This window comes from Polyodon spathula, chromosome 1 (assembly GCF_017654505.1).
Source record: "Polyodon spathula isolate WHYD16114869_AA chromosome 1, ASM1765450v1, whole genome shotgun sequence".
Classification (NCBI taxonomy): Eukaryota; Metazoa; Chordata; class Actinopteri; order Acipenseriformes; family Polyodontidae; genus Polyodon; species Polyodon spathula.
The window spans coordinates 89,648,725-89,663,823 of NC_054534.1; the positions used below are offsets into that span (position 1 = coordinate 89,648,725).

Below are 15,099 nucleotides of genomic sequence, written 5' to 3' on the forward strand. Positions count from 1 at the left end.
CACAGTTCTCGCGGCCGCCTATTTTATTGTTTTGTGTTTTTCTGCGCATTCTCAGACTTGGTAGTTAAGAGAAACGGCGCCATGGGAAAGTGTGTGTATTCAGAATTTTGGAAAACTAAAGACAAATTGGATTACAATCGATCCTTCTTCCAGACAGAAGGCCAAATGTACCGTATGCCAGTAATCATTCGATATTTCAAACTTAAACAAAGCAGCGTTGATCAGCCACGTGTTGGGTAAGAAACATCAGAGTTTAATGCAAGCTAAAAATCGACTGTCCTCAAGTGTTGTCAATTTCTTTACTGTTCAAAATTCAGTCAACAACTGAAAAACTCAGACAAATGCAAGCAAGAAAGTGAATGTATCTTCAGTTGGAACCTTAACTGGAAACAGTGCCCTAATGGCTGAGATTTACTGGGCCTTAAATGTTATTGACAATCAGTACTCCTTCAAAAATTGTGAGGTCAGCAATCTTTTTTGCAAAATGTTTCCTGACAGTGAGATTGCTTTGAAATGTACTTGTGGGGAATGAAAGACTGCCTAGGTGACCAGAACTGCACACAATATTCAAGATGAGGTCTTACTAGTGCATTGTACAGTTTTAACATTACTTCCCTTGATTTAAATTCAACACTTTTCACAATGTATCCAAGCATCTTGTTAGCCTTTTTTATAGCTTCCCCACATTGTCTAGATGAAGACATTTCTGAGTCAACAAAAACTCCTAGGTCTTTTTCATAGATTCCTTCTCCAATTTCAGTATCTCCCATGTGATATTTATAATGTACATTTGAATTTCCTGCGTGCAGTACCGTACACTTTTCTCTATTAAATGTCATTTGCCATGTGTCTGCCCAGTTCTGAATCTTGTCTAGATCATTTTGAATGACCTTTGCTGCTACAACAGTGTTTGCCACTCCTCCTACTTTTGTGTCGATTGCAAATTTAAGAAGTTTGCTTACTATACCAGAATCTAAATCATTAATGTAGATTAGGAATAGCAGATGACCTAATACTGATCCCTGTGGTACACCGCTGGTTACCACACTCCATTCTGAGTTTTTTCCTCTAATCAGTACTTTCTGTTTTCTACATGTTAACCACTCCCTAATCCATGTACATGTGTTTCCTTGAATTCCAACTGCGTTCAGTTTGAGAATTAATCTTTTGTGTGGGACTTTGTCAAAAGCTTTCTGGAAATCTAAATAAACCATGTCATATGCTTTGCAATTATCCATTATCGATGTTGCATCCTCAAAAAAATCAAGCAAGTTAGTTAGACACGATCTCCCTTTCCTAAAACCATGTTGACTGTCTCCCAGGACCCTGTTACCATATAGGTAATTTTCCATTTTGGATCTTATTATAGTTTCCATGTTTGCATATAATAGAAGTCAGGCTTACTGGTCTGTAGTTACCTAGTTCAGTTTTGTTTCCCTTTTTGTTGATCAGTATTACGTTTGCAATTTTCCAGTCTGTCGGTACCACCCCTGTGTCAAGAGACTGCTGCATGATCTTGGTTAGCGGTTTGTAAATTACTTCTTTCATTTCTTTGAGTACTACTGGGAGGATCTCATCCGGCCCAGGGGATTTGTTTATTTTAAGAGCTCCTAGTCCCTTTAACACTTCTGCCTCAGTTATGCTAAAGTTATTTAAAACTGGATAGGAACTGGATGACATGTGGGGCATGTTGTCAGTATCTTCCTTTGTAAAAACTTGTGAAAAGTAATCATTTAATATATTTGCTATTTTTTTTTCTTCATCTACGATTTTGCCATTTGTATCTCTTAAACATTTAATCTCCTCTTTGAATGTTCTCTTGCTGTTGTAATATTGGAAAAACATTTTGGAATTGGTTTTAGTTCCCTTAGCAATGTTCATTTCTATTTCTCTCTTGGCCTTTCTAACTTCCTTTTTGACTTGCGTTTGCAGTTCCGTGTACTCTTTCTGTGTACTTTCTTTTTGGTCCTTTTTTAATGCTCTGTAAAGTGCCTTTTTTCGCTGAATATTTTTTTTAATTGATCTATTAAACCATTTTGGCCATTTAGTTTTACATTTAGATTTGTCTACTTTAGGGATGTAATTGTTTTGTGCCTCTAGTACTACATTTTTGAAGAACAACCATCCTTCTTCTGTGGGTGTTTTCTCTATTTTACCCCAGTCTACTTCTGTTAGTCTCTGTTTCATACCTTCATAGTTTGCTTTTCTAAAATTGTAAACCTTAGCTTTAGTCATTACTTTTGGGGTTTTAAAAAACACTTCAAATGAGACCATGTTGTGGTCTGAGTTTGCCAGTGGTTCTCTGACCTCTGTTGTAGTTATTCTATCTTCATTATTTGAAAAGACTAAATCAAGGCATGCCTCCCTTCTAGTCGGTGCTTTGACAAATTGTGTTAGGAAGCAGTCATTTGTCATTTCCACCATTTCAATTTCATCCTTTGTGCTACCCACCGGGTTTGCCCATTTTGTATGGGGGAAGTTGAAATCCCCCATTAGTATGGCTTCTCCTTTGCTACACGCATTTCCGATGTCATTGTATAACAGATTATTTTGCTCACCGTCTGAATCTGGCGGTCTATAGTATGCTCCTATTATTATGCCCTTTGAATTTTTGTCTGTTATTCTGACCCATATTGATTCGGCTTTATTTTCTTTGTCCAGGTTTAACACCTGGGCTTCAAGACTGTTTCTTATGTATAGCGCCACCCCTCCTCCTCTTCTGTCCTGTCTGTCTTTCCTATACAGTGTATACCCACAAATATTATATTCGTCCCCATCACTCTCAGACAACCAAGGTTGTGTAACACCTATCACATCATAGTTACTTGTTAGTGCAGTAGCTTCTAGTTCTAGCATTTAGATAAATACATTTAATGGTTGTCTTACCTGAGTTGTTGTTCTTGTTTTGATGCAGTCTCCCTTCTGTTTTTTTGTTGATTTCTCCCCCCATCCTTTCTGGTTTAAATGCTTCTGAACCTGCTCGAGGAACTTTTCTCCAAGTAGACTGGTTCCCTTGTTATTTAAGTGCAGTCCGTCCCGTCTATACAGATAGTCCTCGTTGTAGAATGTGGTCCAATGATCAAGATAGGCGAAGCCTTCCCGTGTGCACCACGTCTTCAGCCATGCGTTTTGATTAATTATTTCCAGCTGTCCATATGGTCCTTTGCAAGGTGCCGGTAGTATACCAGAAAACCAAAACTGTGGTATTTTCTCTTTTAATTTCCTTCCCAGCTCTCTGAATTTGTTTTGCAGGGATTTTGGTCTGTTTCTTCCAATGTTGTTTGTACCGATGTGGACGACTACTACCGGGTCGTCTCCTGTTCGTTCTAGGAGCCTGTCCACGTTCTCAGTGATGTGCTTGACCGAGGCTCCTGGAAGGCAGCACACTGTTGTAGTAAGGGGGTCCAAACTACGAATTGAACTTGCTGTGTTTCTCAATATGGAGTCCCCAACAATCATGACCTCCCTTCTTTTTGTTGTCTGGTCACCACTGTCAATAGGGTCCTGGATGTTGTTCCTTTCGTTCTCTTGTTGTTGGTTCTGCTCATCAAAATTCTGAAGTGACTCAAATTTGTTGGTTGTTTTGATTTCTGGTGGTTGTGTTTGATAAAGTTTCTTTTTTTCCCTGCTTCTGCCTACCTGAACCAAGCTGTTCTGACCTTCTATCTCCCTGGTGGCTTTCAATCTGTTAGGGGTGATGCAGACTTCCATGAATTGTGGGTGTGCCAGTTCTTCAAGATCCTGTTGCTGTCTCACTTTTTCCAGCTCCATTTCTAGCATACTTACTAGTTTATGCAAATCCTGGATCGCGCGGCACTGGGTTTTCTCGGATTTCCCACATCAAGCAGGTGTCACAGATTGCTGGCTTGAAGACCATGTTGAGGGTTTTTTTTTTTAAGTTTAGTTTCTTCTGCAGCTGTCAACCTGCTTTCTAACTGCTTCTAAACTGCTCTGTACTTTTTCACGCCTGTACTGCTTCCACTCGCTGTCGCTGGGAAGACTGCCTCGTTTAACTGCGTTGTTCTGCTGTGCTGTGCCCTCACCTGTGTCTCAGAACGGCACTGAATTTGAATCAGCTGCTCTGAGTTTCAGCTTGTTTGTTATCAGAAAAACACACGTGGCTGTTTGACTTTGAGCTGCTGCTGTGTTTCCCCAATGTCATGTGTTTTCTGATTAAAGCAATTAAAGATGCAATTTCTCCTTTCTTTCTTCTAATGGTTAGAGGGCAATACAGCTACAAACATTTAAAAGTATTGAGAGTAATTTTCATTATTCCCCATACAAACTTCATAATACAAACATGAATTGGAACATTTTCAATTGAAAAGATTGTCAGTACTTTTGGGCGCCATGCATAAATATTTTTTGTTCCTGCAATCTAAAAGTTTGTTCCCGTTTTAACATACCTCTCTAATTACAGGCCGCACATTCCCAACACATCCTTATTTCTCTGCTCAGCTGGGAGCAGGGCAGTTATCCCTCTATAACTTGCTGAAGGCATACTCTCTACTGGATCCAGAAGTTGGCTATTGTCAAGGCTTGAGCTTTGTTGCAGGAATCTTGCTGCTTCATATGAGTGAGGATGATGCTTTTGAAATGCTGAAGTTTCTCATGTATGATATGGGCTTGAGAAAGCAGTACAGGCCTGACATGATTATCCTACAGGTATGTGTGAAATACTGGATGTTCCCAAACTTATAATGTCTCTTGACAAAATGAAAGTCACTTTCACCAGCAATAAAGGTGCCTCAAAAGTAAAATTGATAGGGTTATTCATAATATTTGGTTTCCATTTTTTGTTTTGCTTCTGTTTGGTTTTCTTTTTGTTTTGTTTTTTTTTTTTGTTTTTTTAACATACATAAACATTTAAAAATATAGGCTCACCAAGATTCATAGCCACAAGTAAACAAATGTTTCAGCCAGTGCCTTGTTTAATGTACAGTGAGAGATATTGTGAGTATTTGCTGCTTCTTGGGATGCCATAGGTACTGTAATCATTCATAACTTATAAACGCAGAATTCTAAGGTAAAACTACAGTACACCCTCACTATAACGAAACTGTTGGGGTCCAAGCCTTTTGTTCGTTGTATTGAGGGGTTCGTTATAGCAAAAGGACAATAAAAATGAAGGATAAACTGTTGGTGTTGGAGTAAGTTAATGAGATGAGATTGTGAGTAAAAGTAGAATTACATGTACTCATCTCATGTATTCAACGCATAAAATGCAGTGCAAAAAACAAAAATCCTGAATTGAAGCTGAACTTTTATTGAAAATCAATCTGACATGAATCGTTTCACAGTGCACCAAATCTTAATCCAACATGCAAGAATCCCAAACTTGTCTTTTATTCCAAAGCAACACAACGTGAAAAGTTCCTCAGGTCCTCAAGTTTGTTGTTGTTGTTGTTGTTGTTTTTCTTCTATTAATTTTGCTTTGCCGTGTGGTTGCTGAACAAGCCAAAAAACTTTTTTTCGTGCTTTTTGATAACATATACACACGACAGAGGTATCCCTTTTTTCAAACGATCAATATAGTTTCCAGCTTTGTTGCAACATAATTATTTCCGTTTCTGTTTAGTCACACGGCACATACTGTTTATTGAGACAAAAGAGTTGACTTGACTGCGGAGGTGGCATCCCATACATGCAGACCGCTATTTGTAAAAGCAGCCTGTATCAGCATGCCAACATTCTACTGCTTTCTGTTTAAATTCCTATTGAAATCATACAGTACATTTCCACGGTTGATCTTAATGATTCAGGTTATCCAGTTCACAGACAGATAACGCAACTGTTCTGTCTCATAGTTGAAACAAGTGTCAACATACAAAAAAAATATTCAATTTTGTAATTTATTTTTATCTATTTTTACAGATTCAGATGTACCAGCTGTCTCGCTTGCTGCATGACTACCACCGAGACCTGTATAACCACCTGGAGGAGTATGAGATCAGCCCCAGCCTTTATGCTGCACCATGGTTTCTAACAATGTTTGCATCTCAGTTTCCTCTGGGTTTTGTTGCCAGAGTCTTTGGTAAACAGCTTTTTTTTCTGAATCATAAAACATAGAAACATAATACCACTAAGTCTGCAGTCATACAAATAATGTTTACACAGTACTATCTATGCAGATAAATGCATTGAGTCACTAATTTGTCAGATTTTGTTATGTTACTTTTTCCAAACGCTTTCTGCGTCTAACCCTTTAAACCTCCAACATCACTTTAGCTGGCCCACTGTAAATGGTTACGTATGTTCAATTGGTAAATGACATGCTAGTCTCCAAAATAAAATGACGACTTAGGGTTTTTGTTCAGTGAATATTAATTGCGATCGGCTCTTTCCACGTAATGTTTACTAAATTTATGTAGGTGTCCATTGCAACCAAAAAGTATCTTACAGTTTGCTCTCAGGTTACTTGCCAATTATTTGAAACCAAGTGCTAGTAACAATTGTTTTAATAACAAACTACAGCTTGCGCAGAATGATTTAGTAAGCTGTCTTCATTAAACAAAGAACATTTAAAACTTACTCATCCCATGTAAGATGTGAACCTTACAAATGGTACATTTTTTGTGAATTTGCTTTCACATGTAAATGTAGCCCTAAACAAGGTACTTCTTTTTTGGAGACATTGTAGGCTAAGTTGTTTGAAATGCTCAAGTCCAGCAGTCATAGCCACAAAACACACTGGCAACCAAACCGCACTCTGGGAGTCTACTTTGAGGAGGTTTTAATTATACAATACAATAGAGCCTTGTTGACTGCATCCTATCTGAACAAGTAAGAATATGTATTCTGAAAAAATAAATCAAATAAGAGAAATGACAGCAGCAATCACAAACCAAACATTCATTTTCCGAAGTCTGAGCTGTCAGAATGACCACATGGAGTTCTGTTACTTGATGGCTTCACTGGGGTTACTTTCAAATCTACAAAGGAAATGGATGAATTGATTATCTTACATTATATATATACTGTCATTCCTTATGTACTGTACCTGTAGGGTGCAAAGCAACACATAGAAGCGATAGTAGTACAGTGGTATGAACCATTTCAGTGGCTTAACTATTGGGAGCTTTTTGCATTAGTTGTTCTTTTAGAAGTTTGTCGCCTCTATGTGGTTATCCAGGATCAAACTGTATGTATATATATATATATATATATATATATATATATATATATATATATATATATATATATATATATATATACTACTCCTATTTAGCGGGCCTCGATGACTGACTTTGTGAAAGTCAGGTCCAAGGGAAGGCAAGGAATTTAAATCAGTAACTCAAGTCCTTGCCTTTTGGAGTTACCCTGTAGTATCTGGTTTGAACTACAGTAGGAAGTAATTCAAAGGTCTGTTCTTAAATCCGTGTTTGCTGTGAGTTGAAAGAAATATGCACTATATAATATGAGATGCTGGTAGTGCACTAGATTTATGTGTTTTTATTACCTTTGAGCTATCTAGAGTTGCAGTTTGCTACGTGTTTGTTTTTGATTACTTTCTCAACTAAGTAATTGTTCTCAACTAGAAATTATTTTCATACAAATTATGACTAGATTAAAAATCTTCAGACAGGGTTTCAAATCCCAACTGTATACTTTTTTTTTTTTGTTTTATTGTTCTTTAATTTTTATTCCTACTAATTGTGAAACAGCAAGGCATTATGGGACCATGTTGTTTTAACTCGTGCATTGAAGTTTGACAGTTCATTGGAATTCCTGAATGTTTTGCAGATATGATCTTTCTTCAAGGTGCTGAAGTCACCTTTAAAGTGTCTCTGAGTCTTCTGGGACGCCACAAGCCTCTGATACTGCAGCATGATAACTTGGAAACTATCGTCGATTTTATCAAAACCACTCTGCCAAACCTTGGCTTAGTACAGATGGAGAAAACCATTATCCAGGTATGTCTTTGTCTGGGGTACTGTGCCTTTTTAAAGGAGATCAGAAAAGTTACTGATCAGTTTGAATGTTCCTGTTTCACACTGATAGATACGGTCTGTGGGAGCTGTCCGGAATCCATGTCCTCATCGTTAAATGGGCACACCTTTTTAGAGCATTGACTGTTGTGGTTTAGGGGATGCTCTCAAAGTGACATCCAAACCATTTCCTCATACTAAAACATACTTTCAGCGTTTTCCTCGTTGGCTAATAAAAACAACAGCATGGAATGTTGTTTAGAAGAAACAGGTGCAAATTCTTTGCAGTGACTCAAAAAAGCATTCAACCAACCATGCTGGTTTGTAGTGCTTGGGGCTGGAACATTTGTCACCCCACTCAGACCACCTGTTTACTACTGTAAATACTATTGGCATCCCTGAATAGACAGTTGTCCCCCCAGCCAGTCTACAGGGATCACTGGTATGCAGTGAGTGAGGAGATCCTGCCCAACCTAAGCCCCTTTATCATCGCTGTTCTGTCCTGTTATTTTTTGTTTTGTTATTAAGTTTTTAACTTAAGGAATCATGTCTTGCAGTGTTTTCTTTATCAGTTAATAGATATTCTTACCTCCTGGGTTTTTGATCTTTTCTGATTGTTTGGCTTTCCACTGGGCTGGTTTGGATTGACTGATTTGGGATTTGCGTTGTTGGCTGTTAACAAAGGATAACAAAGGACTGATTTTTATTTTCAGACAGCTGTTGTTTTTATTCGTTTACTCATACTGAGAAAGTCTTTAAAGTACTCTGCTGATTCTTTGCTATTTGTGCAGTCAGCTATATTCTGTTCACAACCTAGTAAATTTGCTATGTCTGGATGCCGTTACTGGGATTGTACGCAGACCCCGGTATGTACACAGCGGCTCATGTAGGGGTTCTAATCGCCGATCGTATACGAACATTGGGATAACCTGGACCCAACGGAGACTGCCTGTAGCCCCAGGCAAGTCGCGTAAATCTGGCCAAACTTTCTTAAACAAATACTTTGTTCCTGCTGTCAGTACATCGCCACTTTTCAATATAAGAAAATACTCTATTAAATGTTAGCTCAGTAAATAATAACGCTGTTTTACTCGATGAGTTAATTATTGATCAGAGCATTGACTTTTTATTTTAACAGAAACGTGGCACAAGCAAAACGACTTTCTGGGATTAAGTCAGTCAACACTTCTCTCTTTTTTCTGTTGTGGATCAAGCTTGTTTGTCAAAGTGAGGTGAATCACTGGTGTGCAGTGATCGCTTGACATTTACATTTACATCAATCCCTGTTCCTGCTGCTGCTACTTATGAATTCCTGGCTGTTAAATTAGTAGCTGATCTACCTGTCTATTGTTTTGGTTTATATACTACCCAAGTACAGCGCTTTATTTTTAACTGAGTTGCCAGAGCAACTTTCATTCTTGCGCACTGTCTCAGATAGGGTTCTGATGCTGGTTGATTTTAATATCCACATCGATACTGGAACTGGTTTATCCACAGTCTTTTTGGCATTATTGGACAGTTTGGGGTTTGTGCAACACGTTAACACATCAACTCACACATGTGGACATGTGCAGGACCTTGTTTTTGTTTTTGGTTTGACTGTTGTAAAGTAGAGGTGACTGATCTAGCTATTTCAGATCACAGTGCTGTGTTTTTTTGAAGTGCAGCTTCCTGGACAACGTGTGAAATCTAAATGTTCTGTGACTTGTCGTAATGTGAAAGCTGTTGAACCATCCCAATTTACACAGGCTGTTTCGCCCCCTTAAATGACACAATTTCTTTAACTTTGGTTTATGTGCTTAATCAGTATAATGCAGTATTGTCTGGTATTTGAAATGCTCTTGCCCCTGTCGAAACACGTTTAGTATCTTTTGTGTGCTCCTCCCCGTTGGTTTACTGGTGAGTTACGGTCCATGAAGGCTGTAGGCAGATGTTTGGAGAATAGATGGCGAGCCACTGGGCTGTCAGTTCACTGTCAGATATGCTCGCCAGCTAGCACACAGAGATGCACTTTCATCAGCAAAATCTCAGCTCAGTTCTAAACAGATTGAAAATAATTATTTAAACCCTAAATATATTTTCTCTGTAGTGGATAGGCTGCTTCAGCCTCAATATAATTCTCTCCCCCACTTTGAGCCATCTTTTAGCATGTAGCATGTTTTTGAATTTCTTTCAAAATAAGGTAACAAATATTAGAATTTGCCGCATCCCCATCAGATGCTACCTCATTAAGATCTGACCAGGCCTTCTTGGAAGCTCCTATGGTGGATTTCCAGGTGGTTTCTGTGTCCGGGGTCACTATTCTTATTTCAGAATTGAAGCCCACCCCATCTTTTCTGGATCCTGATCCTTCTTCATTAATTTGTTCAAGTATCTCTGTAATTGGGCCAGTTATTCCTACTGTTATTAACTCCTCTCTGAATACTGGGGTGGTTCCTGTGCTTCTAAAACATGCAGTACTTAAACCATTACTCAAGAAGCCCACCCTTGATCCTAGTCAGCTGAGCAATTACAGGCCCATTAGAAATGGCCAAAGTTGTAGAATATGTGGTTGTTTCTCAATTACAACAACATCCAGCTCGATATAACCTCTTTGAGCCCTTTCAGTCTGGTTTCCGTAAACAGCATAGTACAGAAATAGCTCTTTTCAGAGTTGTAAATGATCTACTAATGCCTGCTGCTGATTCTGGATGTTATTCCAGTTTTCCTTGATCTTCGTTTAGCATTTGACACAGCTGACCACAATATTTTACTTAGAAGGTTAGAGGAGACTATTGGAATTTCAGGCATTGCTCTCGATTGGTTTAGAATAGATGTCACTCAGTTTCTCTTGGTACGCATCTGATTCTGAATTATTTCCGGCATCCCACAAGGCTCTGTGTTGGGCCCTCTACTATTTAATATATAGATGCTGCCTTTAGGTCAGGTTTTCAAACATTTTGGTGTAAATTTTAATTATTATGCCAATGACACCCAAGTTTATTTTTCTTTTAAAACAAATTTTGACATAGCAGTTTTTCTTCTGTCAAACTGTATTGCTGGTGTAAAAAGATGCATGATAATTTCCTTCAATTAAATTTTGATAAATCTGAAATTTTGCTACTGGGATCTGTGAATCATTTGTGCAGAGTTACTTTCTCCTCACTGTCATTAGATGGTTCCGATATTAAAGTCAGTTCTGGTATTAGGAACCTCTGTGTTATTATGGATTCCTCAATCTTTGAATCTCAGGTACGCAGTGTTGTTAGGGCAGCTTTTTTTGACCTCTGCAACAGTGCCCGTTAATGTCTATTTCTATCATCAGTAGGTGCAGAAAGGTTAGTTCATGCACTCGTCAGCTGAAGATTGGATTACTGCAATGCTTTGTTCTATTGCCTTCCTAATAATAATCTTAGAAAGCTCCAATATGTCCAGAATGCTGCTCGTATCCTAACAAGATCAAAATCTTGTGATCGTATTTCACCTGTACTATATCAACTCCTTTGGTTGCCTCTTAACTTTTAGGATTGATTTTAAAATCGCAATGCTAACCTATAAAGCTCTAACTGGCACTGCTCCTTTATATATTGCTATTTCTTTGTTAAAATGACTTCTTTATAATAGGACACTCACTAGATATTGTAAGTCATCTGGAGGTATCAAACTGCTGAATGCCATCAAACGGGCTTACAGGGTTTATACAGAATATGTACAACTGGAAAGGGCATGCATGGAACAGCTGTATTTCACACTTTTAATGGGTGTGTCATTGGATTACAACAGTAATCCGTTCCTGCAGCTTATAACTGTACACAGAAGCCTTTGCATGTTAAAGCATGTAAAATGGGGCAGCCTGTCACAACTATGTTAAACCGCAATTCAGTATCTGACTTGTAGCACTTTGTGTTTCAGTCAATATCGAGGCACCATTTTGTCCTTAAAAGTAGAACCTACTGCAGTAACTGGTAATATGAAGCAAGGACAGCTGAAAGAACATTTAAACTGTGGATTATCAAGCTTTCCCAGGGCACCATTAACATTCTTGAGCGTTTCAGTGTATCCCATATTTCCATAAATTTGCATAGATGCCAGACAGCTTTATCTTGATTTGTCTTTCATAACTGTTTCATAACTTTGTTTAAAGTGATTCAAGATATGTTTGCAGTTCCTGCTCTCCTGTTTTCAAGAAGTTACATGAGAAAGTCAATTGAGGTACCTGAGTTTTCTTCGTGATGATGATGATGGTGATATAGGAATCGGTCATATGCATCTCTACTTGCTGTTCATGTAGAGGACTGTGATTAAAGTTGATTAACAACCTAGTCTGTTGCTTTGTCTTCAGGTGTTTGAGATGGACATCTCAAGGCAGTTGCAGGCCTATGAAGTTGAATACCACGTGCTTCAAGATGAACTGATGGACTCCTCTTTGCCTTTAAGTGACAATGAAAAGATAGAAAAACTAGAGAAGACCAGTAGCAGTCTGTATCAACAGAACATTGATCTTCTGGAGGAGCTACAGGTTTGTAAGCTTTGTGATCTCTAGTAGGACTGTTCAGTGCTGTATGCTTTGGTTAAAATGTCACACTATTGTTCAGTGTGTTGTTCAAATCTAGAGGAAGACCAAAATTTTGAAATTTTAAAGCTCAGTTGGTGAAATCCTTTTTTTTTTTTTACTAAAATAAAAAAAAATGGCATTTCCATTTCCCGTCCTCCTCCTGCTCACTGGTAAATCCATCTCAGTTACATGTGTGAGCAGGAGGATGATGGGAAATGTAGTTCTGAGAGGTCCATTCAGGTACACGGGAAGCCATCTTGAGGCAGGGAATGCAATTTAAAAGTTAAAAAAAAAAGTGGTCAAAATCTAAAAAAAAAAAATTTAAAAATTAAAACAATACACACGCCTTAAATAAACAGTTGTTGCAACACATGAGAACATGTAACACAATAAAATAAAAAGGTCCTTCTGTACCCTTTAAAACTACAATAATTCAAAAGTTAACATTTCAACAGATGTATGAAGTACAGATCGAATACAGTGCAAAACAACTATGTAGGGCACCTTACATGGACAAGCACTTGAATGCACTACTGCAGGTCAAAAGCCTTTTCAAACAAGTAAGACTGTACATCAATGCAATTAGGCAGCAAGGCCCACAACCTAGGAATGTAACTGCTAAAATTTCTACCACCACAGGACTCCTGCCAGTATATTGAGGCAGCAGGTTTACCAGTATCCGCAAACAGATGGTATGCCAACATATATAAGCATAGTTAATTTTAAAGTCTCACACTCAAATTTGCTTAATTTTAAATGCTGAAATGTAAAACAGATTAAATGGCTGGAGACACATTTTAGTGGCACAATTATATAAATAACTCCAGCAGCACAATACAGTAACTCAAGGCAGTTTTAATCATATGAGGTTATAAGCGAGTTCGGTAGGCACAACACTACTGTGGACTGGAGTTGGTGTAATTCAAGGTCTGGAACTTCCATATGCTAAACCTGTTAAAATCACCAGAAATACTTCCATGTAATTACATTAAAATATGTGATTGAAAATGCAATTTATTTTTTTTATTTTGCATCAACTTGTTTTGCCTTTTTTAATTTTTGTTTTTTTTACTAAATTTTTCCTTCTTCCTCCTCTTTCTTAAAGGCCGCTAATGCAAAAATTCACAATCTAGAATTGAGTGCAGAGAATTTTGTCAGAAATGAGAGAAATTTAAAACAGGCCATCCGCACATTGGAACTGGAGAGATCAGCTCTGCTGAACAAAGTGGAAGAACTACAAGGACTGATAAAAAACACTGACATCACTGAAAGAAAAAATGTTGGAGTTTAAAAAAACATGAAGCCGACCAGCCCTGACATCACATTTACAAAAGGAAACAAGGCTTACAATTTCGATTCTGTGTTTTTTTTTTTCTTTTGGACGAAGATTTGTGCGCAAAAGAGTTGTCCTATAGCAGTACATTTTGTTTCTGGAAAATAGTTTGAGAACTCATACAGAGCACTCCATAGGGCATCTAGACAACCAATATCCTGAAAATGAAACATGTAAGCAAAACCAAGCATGGCAATGCTTTAAGTGTTTTTAATTTCTCCTTCTAAAACTGTAGAAAAGTGGAGACATTTGTCAAAATTAGTTTTCTCTTTAAGAATGGTAACTGAATAGTTTATGTAAAAGTGTAACTGATCTTTTAACTGCTCCTATTTTTTGTATACATTTCTTATTGTTTGAGTGGAATGACAGTAAATAATTGATGTTTTATGACCATTGTCTTATTTTTGTTGGATTCTTTTTAGATTTTGCAATAGTTTTCTTTTTTATTTAGGGCTGTTTCCTGCACTTTGTTTTGACATGTTTTTGATGATGATTGCGGTTCACTAAAAGGACACGGCAAACTGTTAGAAGAATGACAGGTTGACATATTCTCAGTCAAAACAGCTTTTAACTAATCCTATTCACACCACACCATGAATTAGCATAGGACTATAACTTAACAATAGAAACAAAAGTATTCTAGTAGTGTGTGTGTGTGTGTGTGTGTGTGTGTGTGTGTGTGTGTGTGTGTGTATATATATATATATATATATATATATATATATATATATATATATATATATATATATATATATATATATATATAAGCGATATTACCGTATTTCAAATTTACTTGTCATGAGGGAAGAAAAATAATTAAAACACTTTTTTAAATTAGAAAAAAAAAATAAACCTTGAATCTTGTGTACAACCACAGTGTTATATAGTCCAAAATGACATATCCTTTAATTTGTATTTGTTAATTAAGTTTAAGTTTCACTTGTCAAAAATAAACTGCACATTTCCGTTTATTGTGAAGTCTTGTCTTGAAAATGGGTGGTCTGGGCAGAGATTCAAATGAAACTGAGGAAGGAAGTTGAGGAGCTGCGATGGATGTTGGGATTTTGAGGTGAGTTTGAGGATAAAATTGAACTCCATTATTTTCTGTATTGCAGCATTGAAGTCCAATAGCTTAGCACAGAGTTTCCCAATCCTGGTCCTGGGGGACCCCTGTGTCTGCTGGTTTTCATTCCAACTAAGTTCTCAATTACTTAATTGAACCTTTTAATTGAACCATTCATTAGCTTAATTTGACCTTTTTTCAGCTTTTAAACAGTTGGAGATTTCAAGTTAACTATACAATT

At 37.4% G+C, this 15,099-nt stretch overlaps 1 protein-coding gene across 6 annotated transcripts in view; it reads left to right on the forward strand.

Moving 5' to 3' along the window:
- LOC121323871 (TBC1 domain family member 1-like) overlaps positions 1 to 14,185 on the forward strand; it is a 90,276-nt gene extending 76,091 nt beyond the window's left edge. For all 6 annotated transcript variants that reach the window (XM_041265174.1, XM_041265183.1, XM_041265192.1 and 3 more), the window contains 5 exons: positions 4,421 to 4,665; positions 5,875 to 6,034; positions 7,744 to 7,913; positions 12,250 to 12,426; positions 13,568 to 14,185. In XM_041265174.1, coding sequence (XP_041121108.1) covers positions 4,421 to 4,665; positions 5,875 to 6,034; positions 7,744 to 7,913; positions 12,250 to 12,426; positions 13,568 to 13,753 — 938 coding nt within the window. In that variant the 3' untranslated portion in view covers positions 13,754 to 14,185. The remainder of the gene's footprint in view (positions 1 to 4,420; positions 4,666 to 5,874; positions 6,035 to 7,743; positions 7,914 to 12,249; positions 12,427 to 13,567) is intronic.
- Positions 14,186 to 15,099: the final 914 nt, after the last annotated feature.